We start from the raw sequence: 26,341 nt of genomic DNA on the forward strand, positions 1-26,341 counted from the left end.
GGGAAAACGGCTGTTTACTTGAGATGTTTAGCATACTTATTTTATAAAGTTTTAAAAGGCAACAAATGGTAGAACATACCTTGAACAAAATTTTTCAAGATAAAATTTTAAAGTGTAAAGGTTAAAACTATGTAGTGGTATCTATCTATCTAAGGAACTGGCTCGTACAATTGTGAAGTCAGGCAAGTACAAAATCTTGCCAGTAGATGCTGCAGTTTGAGTCTAAGAAAGGCCACTCACAGAAGTCCCTCTTTCTCTGGGAAGGTCAGTCTTTTCCTTAAGGCCTTTGACTGAGTGGATGAAGCCCATTCACATAAAGAGAGTAATCTCAAAGTCTACTGATTCCAATGTTAATCTCATTTAAAAAATAAGTTCAAAGCAACATCCAGACAAGTTTGAGCTAACACTTGGCTACCATGAGCTAGGGAAGTTGATACAAAATTAACCATCACAAAAAAGTTATATTTAATGGAATGTACACTTTATTTTATATATAAACTGTATTTTATCCAATCCCCTAAGGCTGGATACTCGGGTGGTTCCCAATTTTTTCACCTTACATGTGGCACACCTTTGACTAATTGACTTATTTTGTCTTCAAGATCAATTTACAGAGTGTGGAAGGGAATGCTATTTTTAACTGTTTAAAGATATGACTCCTTATTGCCAAATTGCCCTTGTATGTGTCTTTAGCCTTGAGCTACAGCAGAAGTCTTTGTTATGGGAAAATGCTAGGCTTGTCTTGATCTCCCCCCTTCTCCCTCAGCCTGTAGGTCCCTGGGAACTGGCATGATGCTGAGTTCTTGGTCCACCTCCTCAATTGAAGATGTGGCCAAGGCTGGTCGTGAGACTCTTCGCTGGCTGCAACTGTACATCTACAAGGACCGTGAAGTCACCAAGCAGCTAGTGCAGCGGGCTGAACGGATGGGCTACAAGGCCATATTTGTGACAGTAGACACCCCCTACCTGGGCAACCGCTTTGATGATGTGCGTAACAGGTTCAAGCTGCCTCCCCAACTCAGGTAACCACGGGTCTCTGGTTTCCTGGGCCCCTGAGATGGCTTTCTGATTCTCTCTGCTCTTGTCATGAGCCAGCTCCAAAGGTTTTCTCCACTTTCCAAGTGTGTGGCCTAGGGCATTCGTTTTTTCCCAGAAGGTTGGTCCCAAAGTGTGACTGAGAGGGATCTTATCTAGGAATGACAAGGTCTGGATTCTAGAGATAGTCTCATTGCCAAATATCCATGTAATTTCCAGCACATCACACCCCTTTTGTGGGTGTCATGTCCTTGAGTTAAATAAAGGAGAGATAGAAATTGCCCTTATACTTAAAAAGGTCAAAGAAATTCATGCACCATAGTGAATTAAAAGCTTTGGAAAGTGTGAATTGCCATGTGGATACAAGATATTTAACACAGCCCAGGCAATAGTTTTATACTTTGTTGTGTGGGGGACAACTATGGATAGGAAGGTTGAAGAAGAATTAAAGAGTGGAGATGAAAGAAGCTGCATGCGTGACCTCTCATCAACTACTTCGAGCAATACCCCTCTCTAACTGTAGATGAACATGAAGTCATTTGTTCACTGGCTCATTCATTTATCCATCCATTCATTCACTCACTTAGCCATCTTAGCATAAACAATGTGCCAATCAATCTGTAACTGACCAATGATGACTTTAATAGGTCATTCAGCTTGTCCACTGGCAAGGAACTGTCCTTTTTCCTGTAATAATGCAGGATGAGAACCATCTTTAGTTATACTGGGAGTTCAGTGGAGTGTCCTGAGTAAGACCCCAGCATCCCTAAGGTGCAGACCTATTTTCCCTTTTGTTTTTTCCTTCCCCCATTTCCCAACAAAAACTTCCCTAAGCCTTTTCATACTAATCTGTGACTGATAACCTTCCAGGCTAAATGCATTTGAACAGGAATAAAAATCTTAGTTTTAATGGAAGACACTTCAATGGTGAGATTTCAAAGCCTGTATGGGAGTACGTGAAATGAGGGGTGACTTCTTTGGATCCTGGACCTCATTTTACCTGGGCTGTTGTTACTCTGCCTATGCTGAAATTTAACCCTTCTAAAAAATCCAAAATCTGGAAGAATCAAAACCAAACCAGCATTCCACGTAAGGACAAGAAGTTGCTGGAAGTTAGCAACTCCACAGATGTTATAAAATAGGATGCATCTCAACTAGCACGTAAGTCTGCGTACAGTTCTGTGTGTCACGTAACTGTCGTGCAGCCCTGCTGAGTATGCACCTATTCGGGCATGAACTATTGTGCATGATATCTTGCTGTTGAGACGTATGTAAACTAGCTGTGTGAAGTTGTCTACCTCCAGGCAGGTTTAGGGTAACGTTTCTGCACGTAGTAGCTTCAGTGGCCAATGCTAGAAAGAGAAAGTGCTCTCCTGGTCAGACCTGTGTCCTGCATCCCAGATACAGAGTTATCCAAACACACTATGTTTCTAAGAAAATAAAAGCCAAGGGTCCCTGACCTATTTCTACCTACTCCCCCCTCCCAAATCATCAGAAATTAGATGGCTTCAAACTTCCCTAATATGAGATCTGCATTCACATCATTTCTCTATTTTGATTACCTTATTTTTTAGATTTTCTAAAATAATTAGTTTCTTGCTCTAGGTTTCTGACAGGAAACGTTATTTTCCTTTGGAATCTGCTATTTCCCCCCTTCCTGTTGATAATACTACTAACAACAATAACAACAACAGTAGGATTATTTTTGCAGCTTAAGAAACACTTTCTTGCTCTGGATAACAAAATGTCTTCACAGTGGTATCTACTTGGATGGGGGAGATGACACAGTTGTTACTTCTGGCTGCCATGTCTCGCTCCTCTGGTGCCAGGGCCACTCAGTCAGGAGCGGAAGCTTGATTTGCTTTTTCCCCTTTGCCTTTGCTCCCGGGCTCCCGCCCAGATGACACGAAAGGCCATGAGACAAAGGCCCTTTTCAGTTGTCCATGTGTGCAGGAGTGGCCCGGGCTCAGCAGCTTGTCACATCTGTCTGAAGATGATCAAATAATGAGCAATACGTCCAGATTACTGGGAACACAGGAAACGCCCCACAGCCCAGTTCCCGTACCCCCTGGAGCGCCCGCTGGCCTTGTTCTTCCTAGTGGACTTCGGGGTGGGCCAGCACCTCTGGTCAGCTTCCCTGCAGTCCACATTCAGGGGCCGAAGGCAGAGCACACTAATGGGAGACCCAGGCTTCCGCCTGAGGCCACATACAACCAAAAGGCTCATCTGTTACAGCCTGATAGGAAATCGGGTTTCTTTTCTGTGACTGACCTGACTCATAGAAGGTGAAGCTGGGCTTTTCAGAAGTGAGGTTTGGCAGGCAAGGGAGGCAGGAAATCCAGGGGAGAATGAGTCTGTAAAGCTGTGGCTCCTTCCAGCTCTTGCTACTTCCTCTGCCGGGGTGGGGGAGGGTTCGGACTCCTGGCACCCCGGACCAGCCAGAGTTCAGGAGTTTGGTAGTTGCTGCTTGGTCTATATGCAAAACACATGTACGTGTATACGGTCTGAGTGGCATGGAGGTTCCCGAAACTGAGTGGAGGGCGGGGGGAGTTCTCATCTGCTCATGGAAGAAGCAAGGAATGAAGCCAGTTCATTAGACCGATTCCAGAGGCTTTGAGGCAGGGGCCTTTTCTTTCTCCGTACTCCACGGGAATGGCTCATGTACCCTTGGAAAAGATTTGGCTATTTGATATAGAGCCAGGGCAGATGAAAGAGAATAAAATAATTTTCAACCATTGGCTAAGTACAAGGTAAATCATGACACCTACCTTTCAGTGATCTGTTTGGAGACATGATTCCTGAAGTCCTGAAATGAATTATTAGTCACAACAGCTAGAACAGATCACACACACAGAAAAAGATCAGACTGCCATTGTCTTTCCAGGTCTAATGATAAAAGTGGCTTTTGAGCCCCTCATTACTTCTCGGACTTCATCTCCCAGCATCCTCATCTTCACACCGTCTCCCGAGCCACACTGGCTCCCTTTCTCTTCTGTCACCATGCCAGCCTGGCTTGGGCCTTACCGCGTCAGAACCAGTTCTTCCCTCTGCCTGTAATATTCTTCCCCCAGATCAATGCACCACTAATGTCTTCACTTTTCTTATGTTATTATGTCAGCGAGGGGTCTACATGTCTTTATTTGGGGAACCAAAATAAAAATAAAGAGTAGAGATCAGAACAGAGACACAATATAATATGTGGGGATCCTGGAAAGGCTTTGGGGAGAGATGTATTTGTGAAGGTGAACTTGGTACATGGCCCAATAGCCTCTGAATTTTGAGTTAGAAAAACATCCACAATATAACTGTTAGATGGAATAAAGACGTCCCAAAGATGTCCATGTCCTAATTCCTGGAGCCCGTGAATATGTTAGTTTATAAGGCAAAATAGACTTTGAGATGGGAAGATTGTCCTGGATTATCTCATAGATTTAATGTATTGAAGGGGTCCCCATTTGATGGAGGCAGTAGTGTCAGAGTCGGAGAAGCAGATGTTACGATCGAGCGGAGGGTGGGGTGATACCATCAGGAGCCAGGGAAGGTCGTGGCCTCTAGAAGCAGGAACAGGCAAGGAAACGGACTCTGCCCTAGAACCTCTAAAAGGAAGACAGCCCTGTCCACACCTGGAGTGCGGTACAGTGGGTTTCTGACCCTCAGAACTGTACCCTAATACATCATTTTAATGCCGCTAGGTTTGTGGTCATCTGTTACAGCAGCAACAAGAAGCCTACACAATAACACTGATCTGCTAATTTCCTCCACAGGGCAGCTTCTCAGTGAGGCCAAGACTGATCAGCGCATCTCAATTTTCAAGTCAAGCTTTCACTAGCTCACTCACCTCTTATTCTGCTCTATTCTTTTTCTTTATTTTCATAGCACTGTGATCTAACGTGCTCCATAAATTACTTGTTGAGTATATTTATTATTTATTTTCTGTCCCTTGTTGCTAGAATGCCAACCCTATGCGGCCAGGAAGTTTTGACTGTTTATTTATACATATATCCTAAACATTCAAAACACTGGCCCAATGTAGGTGTTCAGTAAGTAATGTTGACTCATTATGAGTCAGCACTACATCATATGAGATTTAACCAATGAAACATGACTGGTAGGAAGTTAAACTGAGGTTTGACCTCAAACTTAAAAACCATTTTTTCAACCATCCTTCTCACTGCCCAGCCACATGGAGGAGGAAATTAGCAGGGCTATGTTCTCCATACAAGCATTTTCTTCACCCCAGAATTAAAGGCCGGTGGCCCATGTACCAATTCCTACCTATGTCATGAATCTGTCTCTCTAACATTGTGTTGATACCACAAGCTCTACTGATTCTTATTTTATTTATTTCCCACTATGGAGGCATGGAGCTTTATCTTTAATATCATATTATCAATGCTTAAAGCAAAACAACATTACATATTTCTCCATAATATTTATTACTAGTGTTACTATTGGGGATTCAGTAGTTTTTAACTTTCTTTTAGTAGTTTTTACTGTTTTGATGATGCTGACTGAAAGCTAAAATAATTTCTATATTAGATTAAAAAGCATATGTGAGGAGCATTCAGGGCACAATGAGTTTCTTACAAAGAAGGAATTGTATCCCTTGCCTTTGGGCCATTACATAGACTGGGATTCAGAGAATTAAGCCACAAGTAATCATGTTATTATTTTGATGTTGCCCCTTTCCTTCCTTACGAAATGGAATGCTTTGGTTATCAGAAGCCACTCTAAGTGTTTTCTTGGTGTATGTGTCATAATTCAGATAAAAATAGCATTCAGGGAGGCTTCCTTCAGAGCCGCTGGTAACACACTCCATCGCGGGTCTCCGTCAAGATATCTGAAAACTTTTCCTTGGCGTCTGGCTTTGAACAGCGTTTTAGAGCAACAACAAGGCTTCATTGTGCCCTGAAATTTCTGTAAGGCAACATTCATTCAAGTGTTGATCTGCATTTCACCGTCCAAGAATAACAACAGTTATTTATATAATTTTATCCATGTTTCTGTTTTTTCCTATCCATTTCACCCTTTCACCCCGCCCCTGCCGAAACACTGCAGCTTGTTTGGGAGGGGGGTGGGGTGCTGTGTGGATTATAGACACAGGCAGATGTTTTTCTTTCCCCTCTCTGGTCTTGCTACACAAGAGACAGACCAGACCTTCTACTGATTAACACTGTTACTTAAAAATTTGGAATTTAATACCACTTAATGTCATTTCTAAGTAATAGAACAGTTCTCCATAATGCAGATATGGTTATTGACCATATTAAGGTTAGCTTAATTCAGGTTAGGATGACAATGGGAGACCACAGTTGTGGTAAAATGTACACCCCTGAGTGGTCTGATAAAAAGCGACAGTCAAGCATTGCAGCTAGAATCCACACCGAAGCTCAACAAGTGTATGGATCCTAGTGTGACTCTCCTGGAGTTGGAATATTCTATGATCTATAAGGTTCACCTACACCCATAAAACTATCGGGCTTACTGTTTAATTGTTACTGTGAAAGCTTTGCCAATGGCTCAAATAATTAGGTGGGATGTGAATGTTCATGTCCTATGATGATATATACCACCAAAGCTACCCAACCAGTGTCTTTAGCTGAAAGTACACTAAAATGTAACATAGTTTTATATTAAAGGAAACCCTGTGATCCTCTTAAAAATAATTTTAAAATAGTGTACCTCTGTAATTCTATGCTTAAATAAAACTGTTACAGTTATGTCTCCAAGATCCTTTCTATATTCAATGGTAGAGCTAGTAGAAGGAAAGCAAGAGCTAAAATTGAATCAGAGATCTATATACAGCTGTGTTTTTTACCCAAAGAGAAGATTGGCTAGCAGGGTAATTTGTAACATGAAGAAGAGCAAGGTGAATCCAGGTCATGGCCATCATTCAAAGAGCCTTTCAGAGGAATGAAGTTCGGAATTGAATTTAGGTTTGTAGGCAGCTGAGTCACATGGATGGTGTCATTGTGTATCCAGATGTCCACCCACCAGGCTAGTTGTCAGAGGTGCAGGCAGAAAGGACTTTCCCCCTAGTTTAAGGAACTGCCAAAATCTAATCAGGATATCAGGACCTTAGACAAAGAGAAAAGACCTCAGGTATACAGAGTAAGCCAGCAGCGGAGCCTTGGAGGTGAGTCAGAGAAACGCTGGTCTAAGCTGCGTTAATGAGATTAGACGTAGGGGAGGGCAGTCACTCAGTGGAGCTGTGCCAAAGTTTGGGTTTCTGTAGGAGCAGCTGGAGAGAGCCAGTGCTTTAAGTGCCAATGGTTCCTTTGGAAGATGAAGAGAATACTGGTGAAGAAATGGGGAAGAGGTGCATGAGCGACGGTTGTGTTATCAACACAACTACAACTGTGGGCGACTGAAGCTTAATTCTGCTGGGAAATGCTGCAAAATCACGTGGAAGATATCTTCGAGTTAGTCTGTCTGGGGGTGAGGGAGCTGGGGTATTTATACATTAAAATACCTGGTACTACAAGTCTGCTGTATCCGTTGTGACTCAAACTCCAGGAATGAGGGAAGCTGCCTGTATTAACCAGGTTCTCCAGAGAAACAGAACCAATAGGATATACATGTGTATATATGTGTGTGTGTGTAATATTACTTGAACTGCATGGTATGTGAATGATATCTTACTAGAGCTGTCCTTAAAAGTAATTGTACACACAAAGATAGTGGCAGCAGAAGCCCGGGTGTCTGCACAGGGAACAAGGGAAGAAAGAGAGAGATTATGAGAAATCGGCTCACGTACTGTGGAGGCTGAGAAGTCTCATGATCTGCAGTCTACAAGTTGGAGGCCCAGGAAAACCAGTGTAGTTCCAGCCTCATCCTGACAACCTGAGAACCGGGGGACCTATCGGGTAAGTCCTGGTCTGAGTCTGAAGGCTTCACAACCGGTAGCTCCAGTGCTCACGGGTAGGACATGATGGCTCTCCCAGCTGAAGTGGAGAGAACAAATGAGCCTTTCCCTCACCTTTTTGTTTGAGGTGGGCGCTTAACATATCGGATGATGGGGTGATCATTTTTAGTAGCTCTACTAATTCAAATTCTATTTTCAGCCAGAAACATCCTCACGGAAACACTCAGAAATGTTTTACCAGCTATCTAGGCATCCCTTAGCCCAGTCAAGCAGACATGTACAATTAATCACAGGCAAAGAGATGAAGGAAAGCTCATGCCCTGGTCAGGACGGTCGGGAAGACTGAAGAGTCTAATCAGCAGCAGAGAGCCACAGAGAGAATGACTAAGTGGAGCGGGGAAAGCAGGAGCTGAGAGCTTATCTGCTGAGAAGCACCCCACTTCTCCCTGTGCCCATGACTACACAACAGTAGGCAAGAAAGTCTGCAGGGGTGACAGATAGGAGTTAATAGGTGTTACTGCAGTTCCAATCACCCCTAGAGTTTTTCACAAGGACATGGCAAGGTTTCCTGAAGTCAAATGCAATTGCCAGGATGCAACTGAGATCTAAACAAATAGAATATAATTAGGAGTAAAGAGACCCAGTGGGGAGCCCAAATGCTGCCTTCTCTAGATTTTTCTATGTGAAACAGGAATCAATGATCAAGCTGTGGATATTAAGAGGATCAATTTTATTTTCTAAAATTTTAAGAAATTGCAATAATACTGGTATATGAAAGCCCCATGTAAATTGTAATGCACCATGCAAATGTTCATCATTGTGATTAGTATGCATTGCTGGCTGAAAGTAGCATCAAATCTCTTATCTATATTCATAAACTAGCTGAAGAAAATAGAGATATTTGAACTTGGCCATATATTTTTCTTTGAAACTGGTTTATTTACAGGAAAACAGCCTAAGATGAAAAATAAACTCTACGTGACCAATGAAGTCCACTAGATTTTCCAATTTTAGCCTGGAATTTTATGTCAAAGATGGAAAATATGCATGCAAACAGCCTGTAGATCAGAGATTTTCAACCAGTGTGCTGCGCCACCCTGGCGTGCTGCAGGAGTTTTCAGACACGCAGTTCCCGACCGTTTAGTCAGAGGCCCTGACCTGGTTTCCTTTAAGTTGTCAACTAAGGAAAATGACAACAGCCGACACAACAATAGCCATCCAGTTTTGTCAGATTGGCAAAAATGTAATGTAGGTTTTGGTGCCCTGTTGAAGTCTACTAATTAGCCTAGGTGTGCCAGGAGATGAGAAAGGTTGAAAATCGCTGTTCTGGGTGGTTGAAGAGTGAACAGCCATTGCTCTGAAAAGGGTAACTTTTCTTTTTCTGTAGAATGAGTCACTGTAAAGGTATCTCTAACTTTGGGGAGTTTCTCCTTATATACCTCTTTATTTCAGAATGAAAAATTTTGAAACCAACGATTTAGCATTTTCCCCTATGGAAGATTTTGGAGACGACAGTGGATTTGCTGTATATGTCGCCAGAGCAATAGACCCCTCCATCAGCTGGGAGGATATTAAGTGGCTGAGGGGGCTGACTTCGCTGCCAATCGTCGCCAAAGGCATTTTGAGAGGTTTGTTTACTCCTCCACTTGACTTCATTCTGGTTTTGCGATCCTTTGTGGACATGGTCATGATGTTGTTAAAGGTAAATAATCAGGAATAACATGGAAATCGAAAGAGACATCCCATCTCTCAATTCTCCCTCATGATGTTAGGAAATAGATAGCATCCTCATTCTTAGGTAATGCACTGAAGGAGAGCAGGTCTCCCATGAAGTCAGAAGTTGCCCAGTTTCAAGCATGAGGTTATTGCTACCTTTATTTGCAGCTGTCACCAAATTGTGGAGCTTAATGAGGTCTAGGCAGAAAGTCCTGCTTTGGCTGAAAGTTGCAGTAGTGACTCTCAAGCCGATGAGAAGCTCCAAGGGTGGTTTTCTGATAACCAGACCCATTTTAAGAACCTCTTGATATTTTTCTCCTCTTCCTTCCCAGTACCAAAGATGGGGGCTGACTTCAGAGTGTGGTGAATTCCATATCACCTCCCTGCAAAGAACAGTTGACTAGGACACTAAAAACCTCAATGATCAAGTCATGGGTATTAAGGAACTTGACTACTTCCCCCATATCCACATGTATTCAGTCCCACAGGGAGGTACAGTGACTAATGATTTGGAGTGTGAATGTGTTCACCCACAAATGTGGTTTCTTGCCTTTGAAAACATATTTGTATGTTTTCAAAGGTTAAAAAGGTAACTGCCAAAACATATTATTTTAAATAGAATGTCTAAGTAAATGACTCTAGGATGAGAGAATTCTATTAATTTACCTCAGGCTTAACAATGATTCAGAATCAAAACTTTGTTATAGGTTTCCTTGAATATGTGTGAATCCCATGGCCCCTATTTGTAAAGCTCTAGGCACGCCTCTGACTTTATCTTTTTAATCTTCTGTTTGCAGAAATGATGCTAATAAAAAAAAGAATGACCCAGTGAAGCTTTCAAGTAGAGGAGATATGTTCAAACCCAGATCTGTCTTAATCTGTACTTAAAAAAATCTATCATTACACTCTTTCTTGTTGATCATTATTCTAGTTCAGTTTCTGAGAATTATACTTCATGAGTATATCCTGGTGTTACAGACACTTTTAGGGAAGTTTCACGTATCTTACTCCTACTCAGAGTATTGTCTGTGGTTGTTCGCGGACAATTACAATGTGGACAATTACAAGGGTGGGTTAAGAAAGGCTTCATTTTAGAGTGAAAGGTGATGCTTCAGCTCTGCTGTGATAGCAGATCAAATGACTCTTGGGCTGAACTCATGGCCAAATAAAGCAGTTATGAGTAACAATGAATGAAACATGTAAACCATATTAGAAAATGGAGACTTTATGATGTCTGAGAACTACCAAGGATCTTGACCAGGGAAGCAACCTCATCAGAGGAACATTTTAGAAAAATCACACTTTGTATAATGGATCGAATGGATGGATGTGGCAAAATTGGGGTCACACTTAGGAAACGGTTGTTGCTCAGGCATGAGGTGAAGGAAGTAAGAGGCTGTATTGAATCAGAAAATTGGTGTAGTTGCCAGCATTTCATTCACTTCCATCAGAGAGGTGTCTTAGGCAACTGGCTTAAAAACACCAAAGACGAATACAGTTTTAGTATAGTCCCACATTTGCCCATGCACAGTGTGGAACAAATATAAAAACGAGGTTATTTAACTTTTTAACTAACTTTTCAATTTAAGATTCCCAATATGTATCATTTTCTACAATCTTGTCCCTCAGGGGATGATGGAAATCTATTGAATCAGACATTACAATTATGCATTATGTTAAAAAATATTTTGGCTTCTAGAACTTCATTCTGTGGTCACCTTATCCCAGGGACATCACCACCATCGTCTCTTTCCTCCTCATCCGTATGGACTGTGTGACTTGATTGTAATATTTTCATAATGTTTTGCACATAGTAGACAGCCCAAATGTTTATTGAGTAAAATCCTCAGTGGAAACCATATGAATTTATAAAGTAGAGAGAGCTCAAAACCAAGAGAAAGATGGGACATTTGGCATCTGAAAGGAAATAGCTTATTTATACACATACAGTTTACATTGTCTAGTTTCTCTGTAACTATTTATTTCATTTATTTAACAAACAAGAGTCATTTCTACGACAACAACTGCACCAAGTGAGTGCACATGCTCAGTGTGGGGGAGCGGGCGGGAGCCTATGGCGGGGGCGGGGAGGGAGCAATGGGGCGTGGTGTCAGTTCTGGGAAATTCAGTTCTTGCTGTTTCACAGATCTCCATCCAGAAGTCACAGGGACTGAATGAGAGCCACCCGTCCTTTCTCATTTTCTTTCTACCAGAAAGATGCAGGTTATGTTTGCAGCCACAGAAAATCACAGGAAACTGGCAAGATATCAATGAAATATTCCCCCTTTCCACCATTTTAAGAATTGCATTTTAATGAATGCAAATTGGAGATCAAGATGTAATCTCTTGCTGTGGTTAAACTCTGCCCTTGGAAAACTTTAACACAAACTCCAAACATGTATTTGAGACAGGATTTGGTCTTCGCCAGAACTCATGCTAATGAACAAGTGGCTTTATGAGCAAAAGCGTAATGCTTTTTAGAGCTTTCTCGTTTTCTCTAACTAAAAAACTTCTTAAAACTAGGTTGTCTCACTTCCAGAGTGGCTTTTTGTTTTGCAGAAACTATTCTTTGACTAGCTTTTTTCCTATATCCAGTTATTTTCAAGACACTCAAAAAACATCCACTCCAATGTTCCCAGGCTGTTTGAGACTTCTGCCCTGTGCCTCCCACTTACTTACTCAACTCCCTGAGGCAGCAGAGTCCTGGGTGAAAACTTCAAGGGCTTGAGTGTGAATCTTGAGTGTTTACATTTCACTTTGGTATTTTTTTAAATATTTTATTTATTTTTAGAGAGAGGGGAAGGGAAGGAGAAAGAGTGGGAGAGAAACATCAATGTGTGGTTGCCTCTCATGTGTCCCCTACTGGGGACCTGGCCTGCAAGGCCAGTCATGTGCCCTGACTAGGAATCTAACCGGCAACCTTTTGCTTCACAGGCCTGTGCCCAATCCACTGAGCTACACCAGCCAGGGCTTCACTTTGATATTTTTGATTAAATATAGATATAATGTATTAATAAGAAAGCAAACTGTTATTTTTATCAACTATTTGTTTTATTTGCCAATTAAGATAGTGACTGACAAATTAACAAACGTGGAGTACTAAGTTAGTACACTCTGAGTATTAGTGAGAAATCAAAGATTCATGAATATGCTCCTAAATCAGAACATTCTGACCCTCTCATTAAGGCAACGTTAGTTTCTCTCTAGGTCAATATAAACTATAAAACTGTGGACAGTGTTTCATTCGTAGCTACAACAGGGGCTCCTACCTGCTCACAAATTATTCTTTTTTCCTTTGCTTTGCTACACACTCACGATCTGTCTTCCGAGCAAATCATTGCCTGCATTCCCAGCACTGCCTAGAAAAGGTGGGGATTCACTTGGACAACAGAAGATAATAAACTCTTATTCAAGTAGCACTTCCTTCACATGAAAGGCTGTTTGTAATCTGAATCCTTATGAGGATGGAAACTTTACCATTATTAACCAAACTCGGACTTGCTTAAGGACCCAGCAAGTGAATTTTTCTCCACCTATTCACCTGTTTAATTTATCCTTCCCCCACCAGGTGAGGATGATAATAGTAGTTAATATTGATCTGATGTTACTCTAAATGCTCATCCAACTAACTTAATCCACACCAATCCAATCAACTTAATCTTATATAGGTTATTATCCCCATTTTATGGGTTAGGACAAGGATGTGCAAAGTGAAGTAACTTGCCACTTATATAATAAGCAGATAAAGGATTCAAATCCATGTGCCTGACTACTAAGCCTAAAGAGTTACTTTTTTATACGATGTAGAATCTGTTTATTGATAATATCCAATTTCTCAAAACACAGGGTGCAGCTACCTGAGTATAAGTTGGAGGATTATATACATTCCCAGTCATGGGGTTTATAAAATCTTACAGTTTGTATATTTTGACTTTATTTTTTACTTTTGATATAAGATTTGGGAATCATATATACAACTTGATAACCAGAGCAGACTACACCAATTTCAAATATATTTTACATTGTTTGTTAAGATTTATTATGTATATACCCAGACTTTTAAAAATACCACATGGCATGTCTTTATTAAAATAAAATATATTAGAATTAGTTTATTAGGTAAATTGAGGCAATCAATAAGGCTGATCTGTCTAATATAGCAGCCATTTGCCAAATGTGGCTAGGTGAATCAATATTAAAATAAAAGGACAACCCCAGTTTCTCTGTCACACGGCCACATTTCCATTACTTCATGGCTGTATGTGGCTCGTGGCTGCTGTGTGTGGAACTGGGCAGATCTGGAACATTTATGTCATCAGAGAAAGTTCTGTTGCACTTTATTAAGGCTGTAACTTTAGTGGCCATTTTCTAAACATTTCAAATAATAGTGTACTATTGGGATTCTGGTTCAAAATGTTGGACTAAGTACTTACATAGTCTCTTATCAAACCTAAGACTCCACTGAAATTATAGTACGGAAACCCCCAAACACATAAAACTTATGACAGCAAAGCAAAGGAAGCTGAGGGGCACAGACAGCAGAGAAATTTCAAAAAGCGTGTTAAAGAAATAAAACGGAAGGGAGAGAGTTGCGAGGAGGTAGGGGAAATTATATACAGCAGGATGACTGACAGGCTCTGGGTGCCTAACCTGAAAGTGTGGCAGGGATGGGGAATGACAAGTGGAGACTGAAAGCAAAAGGGTTCATCAGAGGTTTTTTTTGTGAAATTATTGCACCAGCCAGCAACCCTGTCCCCCTCCCTTACCTTTTGTGGGCAGCTTAGCATCCTTTCTATGGAAATGCATGGATGCCTGGGATAACCTATGGGTAGATAACATTAACAATATGACATGAGACTGTCCTCATTCTGACCCTTGAGGAATTTGCAATCTAACAGCCCCATACTTAGTGTTCTTTGTCTTGCCCCACACAACACTCCGAGAAAGAATTCCAGGCTAAGGATTGGAATTAAAATGATGTGTGAAACAGCCCAGGAATCCTGGAGCAGTCCCCAGTCTTTCTCCCTTAAATATAAATGAAAAAATTAGCATCACAAGGCATATCCAAAACATCAAAACATAAAAGACCAAGATAAATCTATAGAAAAGCTGATCCTAGAAGAAAGAGATAAAGTAAGAAAAATAAATTCAAAAATTCCAAATGGTACACTAAGAGAAGTTGAAAATATACCTAAATAAGAAAAGTGTGCCATGTAACTAAAATCAGAATATAAAAAGAAGTTACAAATATTTTAAAAATATCATTGCTGGAATTAAAAATGAAATTATTGATTAAACAGTAGACTTCAGTGGCGTTCCCTAAAATGCCAAATGATGGTTAAATAAAGGAGAGGCTTGGAATCCCTTTACAATGTCCGAGGTTTACCTGACAAGGTCTTCAGGTGAAAAAGTAAGAGAGACGGGGGGGGGGGGGGGGGGGGGGGGGGGTTCAGAAAAANGAGGGGAGCGGATTACTGAAGATCAACAAAGCCCAAGTACTGGCATTGTCTAACATACATCATTCCACTGAAAACAAACACAGCTCATTACCTCTCTTATGAAATTTCAGGAGCAAAAATGTGTGTAAAGAGAGAAGGAGCATAAAGCAGGTTACTCACAAAGGAATGGAAGTTAAACGGCCTTTAATCTTCTCATCAACAACAATGGCCATTAGAAGACAAAGGAGTGATGTCTTCAAGATTCTAAGGGAAAAGGATTTTCACTGGAGAATATTGTGCCTAATTCAACTATTTAAACACTAGAGAAGTTATTTAAGTGACTTGTAAAGGTAGGCTTCTTTTTTTTTAGGAAGTTATAAAGGAATGCACTCTAAACGAGAACATAAACCAAATGCATTCCTAAACTCGACAACAAGAGACTGAACCCCAGGAGAGTTGGAGCAATCCTATAGGGTGACAGGTNCCTTTACAATGTCCGAGGTTTACCTGACAAGGTCTTCAGATGAAAAAGTAAGAGAGACGGGGGGGGAGGGGGGGGGATTACTGAAGATTGACAAAGCCCAAGTACTGGCATTGTCTAACATACATCATTCCACTGAAAACAAACACAGCTCATTACCTCTCTTATGAAATTTCAGGAGCACAAATGTGTGTAAAGAGAGAAGGAACATAAAGCAGGTTACTCACAAAGGAATGGAAGTTAAACGGCCTTTAATCTTCTCATCAACAACAATGGCCATTAGAAGACAAAGGAGTGATGTCTTCAAGATTCTAAGGGAAAAGGATTTTCAATGGAGAATATTGTGCCTAATTCAACTATTTAAACACTAGAGAAGTTATTTAAGTGACTTGTAAAGGTAGGCTTCTTTTTTTAGGAAGTTATAAAGGAATGCACTCTAAATGAGAACATAAACCAAATGAATTCCTAAACTCGACAACAAGAGACTGAACCCCAGGAGAGTTGGAGCAATCCTATAGGGTGACAGGTGGCAGTAGGCTGAGTAACCAGAGCACACAGAGCAGGAAGGCCGAGAGCTCCGGGTCTGTTTTCAGAAGGAAATAAAGTGATTTAAATAGGTTAGATAGAATCATTGAAACGTTTCAAGAACTTAAGAGAACTCCAAAATCTCATGATAAATGGAGAAAAGAGAGAAAAAAGGCAGTTAGGAATCTAGGAAAACAAACATCCATAATAAAACATGCTCTGGCTAGTGTGGCTCAGTGGACTGAGGGCGGGCTGTGAACCAAAGGGTCGCCAGTTCAATTCCCAGTCAGGGCACATGCCTGGGTTGCAGGCTGAGTCCCTAGTGGGAGACAAGTGAGAGGCAACCACACATTGATGTTTCTCTCCTTCTCTTTCTCCCTCCCTTCTCTAAAAAGAAATAAATAAAATCTTAAAAAAATAAAACACATATGGTCCAAATATAAAACATTAAAATGTAAAATATAAATCACTCATTCAGTCTGGGAGAAAAGTCATCTTTCCATCTTGAGGCTAGGGCCTTCTCCCTATCAGTGACTAACAGCTGCCAGTGAGATCTCACAAGGTGTAATACACACTTGGATGGAAGCAGATAGCCAGAACAGTTCCATATTTAACATGGAATAAATATGGAATATCATGCAAAATAGTTCAGGCTTACAGGCAAATAGAGACCCACAAAGTAGTTGGTAAACACTGACGTTTACATATGAGAACACCTTTCATACTATTTCATTGCATTGTAGAGGTTGTCACGTTGTTACTTAAAAATAGATTCTGACCACAGCAACCATAGCATGATGGCGTGATACCTTGGTTAGCTTGGCTGCCGTAACAAAGTACTATAGATTTTGTGGCTGAAACAACAGAAATTCATTTTCTTATAAATTAGGAGGCTGGAAGTCTAAGATCAGGCTTTCACGATGTGCATTTTCTGGTGCAGGATCTTTCCTTAGGTTTCAGAGGCTGCCTTTTCACTGTGTGCTCACATGACCTCTTCTTTGTGGGGACATAGAGGGGGCAGTGGGTAGCAAGCTCTCCGGTGTCTTTTTGTAAGGGTACAAGTACCATGATGGGAGCCCCAACTTCATGGCATCATCTAACCCTAAACATTTTCCAAAGATGTTCACATTGCAAGTTAGGGCTTCAGCATAAGGCTTTCAGGGGGACATAAACATTTAGCCCATAAAACACAATTTAACATTTTCATGCATCTATAATTTTAGAAGAAAAATAGTGCTAGCATCATTTTAAAATATGGGACTACTTAAAACTAGTATTCTGTGAAACACATTTGGGAAAAGGTATTTTAGCATAAAATATGAACATAATCAGAATTATAGGTTCTCTTGTGAATCTTTTAAAATTATTCTTAATCAGGTCTCCCCTTGATGTCCATTGTTCTACAAATTAATAAATTTGTAGAATATTCTGTATACATCTGCTTAAGTTTNGGTACAGGTACCATGATGGGAGCCCCAACTTCATGGCATCATCTAACCCTAAACATTTTCCAAAGATGTTCACATTGCAAGTTAGGGCTTCAACATAAGGCTTTCAGGGGGACATAAACATTTAGCCCATAAAACACAATTTAACATTTTCATGTATCTATAATTTTAGAAGAAAAATAGTGCTACACCATTTTAAAATATGGGACTACTTAAAACTAGTATTCTGTGAAACACATTTGGGAAAAGGTATTTTAGCATAAAATATGAACATAATCAGAATTATAGGTTCTTTTGTGAATCTTTTAAAATTATTCTTAATCAGGTCTCCCCTTGATGTCCATTGTTCTACAAATTAATAAATTTGTAGAATATTCTGTATACATCTGCTTAAGTTTCCAAAATATTATTTTCATTACAACCTCAGAACGGAACAACTATTTTTGTTAAACTTGAGAAGTATAATTACTTTCATTACTATGTTATTAAATAGTTTGTTATTGGGAACATGCTGAGAATAATACTTTAAAATATAAAATATTAAAATATATGTTGGAAATTTATTTAAGATAATGTTAATCTATTTTTAGAATTCAATATATTTTGAAGCTTGATTAGAGATTTAAGATGTAATTTTAATATTAGATTTTTATATACTGCAATGGGCAAAATACATTTAATTATAGAACAGTATAAATTAAAATAATTTTGAAGTTATAACTTTGTATTAAATAATGTTTTTGAATTAGACTTATTGCCTATTAAAGTGCTTGCCACTTATATGTTTTTTTATGCTATCAAAATTGTAGAGGATTGCTTCTGCTTACTGCTATGATCTTATTAATAATAAAACATACTTAGCAGGAGTACTTTCTTATGAAGAAGAGAAACAAATTTAAGGGCATGCCAACTTACTATCCATTGATAACTTTATCTTATAATTAACTGTTATAGTTGCTAATTTTTTTTGACTAGGATAGATCTATTGTAGATGTAACCCTTGGATGTACATATCTCTATGCTGAGGGTTCCTAGCAAAGTATATATTTGAGGTCAGGTTTCCTTTGACTGGGATTCTCCACATATAAACCCAAGCCTTTTGTTAACTAGTCTTTTCTTATAATAATTGTCTTGCTCTTTCTAGGAGATGATGCCAGGGAGGCAGTTAAACACGGTTTGGATGGGATCTTGGTGTCGAATCATGGAGCTCGGCAACTGGATGGGGTGCCAGCCACTGTGAGTTGCATCACGGGCTGAGATTTCTTTTTGGATGTCCCATTTCCATCACAGCTTTATCTCTGTGTCTGCTTCTTCTCTGCATATGGTTTTGTGTGAATGCTTAAGGTAAAATATATGAGTGTGTGAGTATATGAGATCTCAGATTTTAAGTTCAGTGGCATATAACTACCTATGTTAGATCATTATTGAGTCCAATACATGTATTTGCAAACTTAAAAAGTTAAATAATAAATCATTTGTGGGCACAGATTACTCTTGTATTCACAGGTGCACTGATAAGTGTAAAGTAAATAGAAGTGTGAAAGAAATAATTATGCCATAACAGTCCAAAGAAGAGGAACCAACAGACAGTTACAAGAGTTGCACAGGCTTAGTGGAGTTTGAGATCATTGATGCAACCATGACAGGAAGTCAGGAGGAGGGAAAGACTGCACTTGCCTGTGGGTATGGGTGTTACAACCTGTAGAGAGATGGTGGATGGCTGGGAAAGGAGATGGAGATTGTATGACCCAGGCGAGGGGAGGTAGGTAGTCTGCAACCCAGATCAATTCATCAGAATCTCTGGGGGTTGGGGGGAAGAGGCACCGGTAATTCATAAAGCTACCCAGAATATTCCAAAGTACACCTATGGTTTTTATACTGCACACACGGTGCTAGGCAAATCAGAGTTGAAAATCTAGATATAAAAGTAAACTAAACTGGTTGGAAGGTGTGGTACTGAGTTAAAAACTATAAAGGAGAGCAATTAATCCCAAGACCAACAGAAGCACTGGGGCAGATTTTAAGGTCAGGGATTAGGAGCCCAGAAATAGATCAAAGTCATGGAGACAGACACATATTTAGGAGTGGCTGTTAGGGCTCCATGATCCAGAATGGGGTCAGGAGCTGTGGGCAGGGTGGGGTATTAAACTTGTAGAATTTTAAATTTTAAACTTAAACAGATGTATACAGAACATTCTACACATTTAATAGCATGGTAGTTCCCTTCCATGCTATCCATTTGTGGGGACTTTGTCAAAATTCTTTTGGGTGAAGTGATGGTTTTGCCATGACCTGTTACCTCTGCTCTGCACCCATGTGGACCCCTGTTTTTACAGGTGGAAGCCTAAATATGAGGTGAGCAAAAATGGGATGTGTTTGGGAATAATTCCAAGTAATTCATTTGGTTTGCAGTGTCTGGTCAGGGTGGAAGAATCCTGGGAAATCCATTATGCCATCCATAGGTAAAGGAGGAGGTTCTTGAATATGATGAGTCATTGGGTATGCAATAGAAACACCTTGATTTATCAACAGTGAGACTTATAAATTGGATTTTGGCATGACAGGAGGTAGGAAGATCAATTAGCTTGCCTGGATAATTATGACAGCCGAGGAAAGAGAGAAGGGTCTGAACTGTGATAGGGTGGAGGGAGTCGATTTCCACTCCAAGCCTTAGTTTCCTCATCTTTTAAAGTTCAAACATCATTAGATTATTTCTTTAGTGCCTTTAAACGTCAACATCTTATAATGTGATTATTATAGGCAAAGTAAACGAGCATCATGTAACAAAACTAAAAAAACATATTTACCAAACGATGCAGATGGACTTTCCAGCTACCATCTCTGAACTGCACCAACACATGTATCAGAATCACCAGTCATCATTATTATAATGAGTGGCTTTAATTAGCATGAGCAGTTGAATTTATTCAAACAACTGGAAGTAGAGTAGAACAAATAATTTAGTCACGTAGGAGTGGAAATCAAATCTATTTCCAAAATCCATGCACTTGATGGATCCTGTGCATCCATGCACTTTTGTCAACAATAAAATTATTGTTTTATTGAGCTAGCAGGTTGATGTAGCTAAATCCATACACAGTTGTGTGGATCTTAGAGCAGACTCAGTGGCTACGGGGGAATATTGGGCCCACATATCTGTACTCACAGTTATTCCTAAAGCACTGACGGTAGGAATGAACTTACCTTTGCACACCATAGGATTACACTTTCAATTTATTTATTTTATTTTTAGAAGATATTTAAATTTTTATTGATTGATTTTAGAGAGAAAGAGGCAGAGGACAGATGGGCAGACAGACATTGATTTTTGTTGTTCCACTTATTCACGCATTCATTGATTGATTTTTATATAGGCCCCGACCGGGGATCAAACCCACAACCTTGGCTAATTATGATGACACTCCAACCAACTGAGCTACTGGCCAGGGCTTATACTGTCAATTTAAATCATAAAACTGAAAGTTTTTTACCCTTTCCAATTCAGCCTTCTTTATAGAGAGCATATTTTTAGGTGATATTAAATGTTGCCTGTGGGTAAACAGAGGTGGAGAGTGAAGAACGTCCTCTGTGCAGGGAGAAAAAGTTGGTCACAGCTCCTGGCTTTTTTGCAGATTTATGCCTCTCTCATGTGTGAAGACACAGACTTAGTGTGCAGGCCAAATTAAGTTTGTTTTCTAAAAATAAAATCTAAATCTACTGAAATCAAATCTAACTAGATTTTAAGGGGAAAAATATCTAAATGGTGTGGTTTATTGCACTCTGGCTGAGGGGATATGGAAACTTATCTAAAAGGGCTTTTTGAGCTGTGGTCTCAGAGACTTTTAAGAAAAACAATGACCCTCCCCTTCACATGCTGTGTGCAAGAGAGGGGATGCTTGCTTGAGTTTTGCCTCATATTTTAAAGTAAATTTAAGGCCCATGGTGGTGAGAGAAATATGAAAAAGTATTCGGTTTACATGATGATGTTTCCCCCCCACTATGTGGGTTTTGACGTAAGTGGCAAAAGGCTTAAAGGAGGCTGTGGTGTAAAACTTTTCGGTAGATACACAGAAAGACTTTCTGTCCTGCAGATTCTATGACATCATAAGTCAAAGCCAAAGAAGCAGAGTGATATCATGAGAGGAGCACTGAAATAGGAGTCCAGAGTCTTGGGTTCAAGTCCTTGTCTTATTTCTTCAACCTGGTTGAGCAAGTTGCTTAAGCTTTTCCATCTGAGCTTCTTCATGGTGTTGTCCTGATTATAAAAACAATGCAGCTTGACTCTGTGGTCTGTCCATTTCTATAAATCAGAGTTCTTTTGGATGGTGAAATACTTATCACTAGGAGTCTTACTTCAATTTGTCTTACAACCATGCTGTTGAGAATGACTGCCAGACCACTATTCTACCCAAAGGAGTTAAAAGTTACGTTTATATCAAGGCCTTTACCATCAAGGAAATAATGTGACCAAGTTCAATATTTAAGTGGTTACTGAACAATATGAGACAATCAAATCTATTTCCAAAATCCATAGTACTGAACATCTGAAATTGAGGTCTAAACACAGATTCTCCGAAACCTTTGAGCCATAGCAGAATTTTTTTTTTCATTTTTGTTTTGATGCTAACTGGACTCAAACTAATTTTAGCTTAAAAATATGTAATTTTTTTACCACTGATAATTTTTAGCTGCAAAACTAATTTCATAAAATTTCATAAAACTATTTCATAAAACTAATTTCATAAAACTATTTTCATAAAATTAGTAGTTGGGTTGCTAAGCCAAGTGTTTCCAAAACTGAGTCCTAGTGCATCTTCTATGAGATCTAAGAGATTTTCTTTTTCCTTTTTAGAGGGATCCATGCACTTTTGTCTTTGAGAAATACTTAGATGTATCAGTTAGCTTTTGCCATAAAACAAAGTACTTTGAAACCTACTGGCCCAAGTTCAATAGCCATTGATGTATGTCACAGTTTTGTGAGTTGAAAATTTGGCCTGACTTCAACTGGAAGGCTTTTCTGGTCTTGGCTGGGCTCACTCATATGCATCTGTGGTCCACTGCTGGGTGTACTTGGACCGGCTGGTGTAGGATGACCTCAGCAGGATGACTGACAGCTCTGCATTGTCACACACCTAGCACATTAGCTAGGTCGATTCTCTTGAGGTGGCTGATTTCCTAGAGAGTTAAGTGCAAGCATGCAAGGTGTCTTAGGATCTAAGCTTAGAACAGACATGTTGTTGCTTTTCTCATGTCCTGTTGGTCAATGGGTGAGGAAATAGACTCTTCTGGCCACATTTCTCCCTTATGATGAGAGGAGCTGAAATGTCACATTACAAGGAAATGAAGATAGGAAAGGAAATAATTGTGGCCATTTTTGCAACTGCAAAGAATCAGGGCTTGCCAAAAATGGGCCAGAGATTTTCTAGGTGGGCTTAGTAGAAACTCCCCAGGGATGCCTGGAGAAGTGTGAGGGGCAAGACAAAGAGGGAAGGATTTATGGGCAGTGGCTTGAACTCTGTCCACTTCGCTTTTAACTACAGCAACTCTGGTTTTATCTGCTTTTATGTATGTTCAACTGCTTTGGTTTGAAAGCTTTAAAAGGTTCCGTGTCTAAAATGTCAGAAAGTAGGAATATAATGATGGATACTCTAGGAAAGTAGAAAGGGGCAAGCTCCCCGTGAGTGGAAATCTGGGAGGGCAGGAAGCATCCTGGAAGAGGGAGACTTGAGCAGAAAAAGGGAAGAGGAGTTTCTGCTAAGTTGGAGTTGGAGTTGGATTCATGTGCAATTCTTCTCGCATCTCTGATGTTTTATTTCTGATCTTTTAAACCACCTGGCATAGTGACTTGAATATACCAGGTCCTTGATGAGTGGATAAATGAAGGAGCAATAGTATATTGAGTTCTTACCGTATTTTTCTGTGTATTAACTTCACTGGAGTTAAGCCCACAGCTAGGTGTCTAAATAAACAGTAAGGAAAGGAAAGCTGAAATGAGTGGTCTCATTGGTAGGTAGCAAGCTGAAAAGAAGGCAACATAAACTAATGGATTTGGCGTTTACTTATTTAATCTCCTCTGATCAGAATTATTCTCTGAAATACATGCCCAGCAAAACTGCTATAACGGGAAAAAAAGAGGTGTGGGGAGGGGAAGGATAGAAATCCTCAGCAACACATAGCAATAGAACATCCTTGTCCACAGACACATGAGACACCAATCTGGGTTCCGCTTTATAACACAGGACTTATGTTTTACGTATCCTTAACAGTTTCCTTTTAGGCCAGGTTGGGCATGGACATAACCTAAAGAGACTTGATTTGCATGACATTGAAAATGTTTATTGAACTCAAACTAGCTAATATTTTTCTTTGGTTCTGGTTTCAAATGGGGAAATATGCTTAATTATAGCTTGCATCACCCCTTGGAAACTGTAGCATTTATGTGTTGATGTAACTGGCCTGACTGTAAGAGGAGGACTATGTATAGGGAAAGGGGCACATGTAAATGGATCCAGAGCATGTTTGGCAAGTCAGAAAAGCCAAAAGGAAAAGGGGAAAATCACATTACTTGTCAAACATTTAGGGGCAGCATGCCAAATGTAGCCTTTACTTCCTCCAAGTCTGTTGCCAGGGTTGGTCTTCAGCCTTTCACATAAAACTCTTTTAAAGTTTAGCCTTTAAAATTTTAGGGGTGAAGTGGGAAAGCTTTTGAGTGATTTCAGCACAATTATTTTGAGGAAAACTACATTTGAATGTGTGGTAGCTTTGAGTGGGAATTGGATTTAATTTTAGACTTAAATATGTTATTATGAATGTGACTAATTTCTACAGATTTTGACCTACAGATCACCTTGAAATTGCCTTCATTCTCAAGTGCAAAGATTTACCTCAAAGTAGTCGACTGTGTCAGCTATTAGCTATTAACTAAATTGGCTATTAGCCACCTATATTCACTATTGCCACGTGATGGTATAAAACAAGATTCCAAACTCAGTGATTTAAATCAGCAGTAATTTATTTCCATGAAACTCTGTGTGAACTGGAGGTCTGCTGATATGGACTTGGTTCTGGGTAGGTGGCTGTGCTCCCAGTTTCAGGTCCAGCTGGGCTTGGGTAGGCTGGCTCTGCTTCCTGAATATTTATCCGGGGGCCTAGCTAAAGAAGAAGCATTGCCCAGGGATCCTCCTCTCATGGCATACAGCACAGATACAAGAGAAAGTCAAGACCCATGACACTCTGCTGCCTCTGCTCATGTTATTGACCGAAGGAGGTTGCAGGGCCAAGGCCAATGTCAAGGACTGGGCAAGTGCCCTTTTTTTTTAAAGCAGGAAACTACAAAGTTGCCTTGGAAAATAAGCGGGTTCAGACTGGTGTGAATAATGATGCCACATATCAGATCAACCTCTGGGAGGATCTTGTGATAATAAAAGTGATAAAACTTTATCATTTACACTTAAACTTAATAAAACTTTTATCACTTAAAAGTTTTTAAGTGATAATAAAAGCCCATCATCCATTGCCAAAGAAGACGAGGGCCTTCAAGGTGCAGGTGGTCATATTCCTTTAAAGCAGGAGAAGTATTTTCATGGAGAGTTCTCTAATGTATGACTGGAGGCAAAGTGTGTTGGACAGGGAAATCAGAGACTAAGTTTTTCACCTAGCCATGTTTGCATTTTTATATACCACGGCTTCTACTCCCATCTGAGAGTGAGTGTTAGCAATTGACTGTCCATGAGTAAACAGTGTTCAGAATAATTTATATGTGCAAGATACTTCATTGATCTTTATGTATTTTACAAAAAATAGCTATAAGAGGTCACTAAGTATTTTAAAATTGTGTTTATATATTTTTTTAAATCATGATCTTTGTACTGGAATATCAAGAACAGGAAAAATGCTATGAACCCTGAAAGAAAAATAAGCCACTTAATTCCAAGTTTAGTTTTTTTGGTTTTTTTCCTTTAGCATGTGCACCTTTTTAAAAAAAAATTCAGGACTGATTTACTGGTGATTATAAATCTACCTACCTTATTTTACTCTGAGCCCTAGTCAGATGGTCAGCGGGCTGTGGGGGTTGAGATGGGTAACAATTTTTTATGCAGAGTGTCATCGCATTATTGACCTCCTCTTTCCACAGATTGATGCCCTGCCAGAAATCGTGGAGGCCGTGGAAGGGAAGGTGGAAGTCTTCCTGGATGGGGGTGTTCGGAAAGGCACTGATGTGCTGAAAGCTCTGGCCCTGGGAGCCAAGGCTGTGTTTGTGGGGAGACCGATCATCTGGGGCTTGGCTTCCCAGGTCATTAGAAGACAAATAAATACATAAGTATATACAGGGGGATAACTCAACAGTGAAACGAATACATGAAACAAGCCAGAATGACTTCCCTGAAAGATCTGTATCTTTCACTTGCTTAGGGAGAGAAAGGTGTTCAAGATGTCCTGGAGATACTAAAGGAAGAATTCCGATTGGCCATGGCTCTGAGTGGTAAGACTTGTCATTGCAAATGACAACTTTCTCTTCCTCCAGCAGTCATTAAGCCACGCTCTTTGGTGGGGGGAAGTAAATTTGAGGTGGGGAGAAGATAGAATCATTTGGATGGGCACCTTAAGGGTGAACGCTACATCATACTCTTCCTCTCTTGTAACACATGAGCCATAAATGTAACTCGTTAGTCAATACCCCTGCTTGGGTATCTCAGTTTCTACCTGTTCAAAATTAAACTGCTGACTTTTCCTATTAAACCTGTTTTACCTGCAGACTCTCCGATCTCAATTCATGTTCACCCTGTTGTCTCATGTGCTCATATCAAAAATCCTGAGTCATTCTTGACTTTTC

The 26,341-nt window shown here is 40.0% G+C and overlaps 1 protein-coding gene across 1 annotated transcript in view; it reads left to right on the top strand.

Annotated features, from left to right (window-relative positions):
• Positions 1 to 26,341, top strand: part of HAO1 (hydroxyacid oxidase 1) — a 55,461-nt gene that overhangs the window by 25,340 nt on the left and 3,780 nt on the right. The window contains exons 3-7 of the mRNA XM_037051668.1: positions 767 to 1,022; positions 9,353 to 9,528; positions 18,653 to 18,744; positions 25,643 to 25,801; positions 25,921 to 25,990. Of these exons, the coding sequence (XP_036907563.1) occupies positions 767 to 1,022; positions 9,353 to 9,528; positions 18,653 to 18,744; positions 25,643 to 25,801; positions 25,921 to 25,990 (753 nt within the window). The remainder of the gene's footprint in view (positions 1 to 766; positions 1,023 to 9,352; positions 9,529 to 18,652; positions 18,745 to 25,642; positions 25,802 to 25,920; positions 25,991 to 26,341) is intronic.

Source organism: Sturnira hondurensis, unplaced genomic scaffold (assembly GCF_014824575.4).
Source record: "Sturnira hondurensis isolate 20B ecotype Veracruz unplaced genomic scaffold, ASM1482457v3 Scaffold0007401, whole genome shotgun sequence".
In the NCBI taxonomy this organism is placed as follows: domain Eukaryota; kingdom Metazoa; phylum Chordata; class Mammalia; order Chiroptera; family Phyllostomidae; genus Sturnira; species Sturnira hondurensis.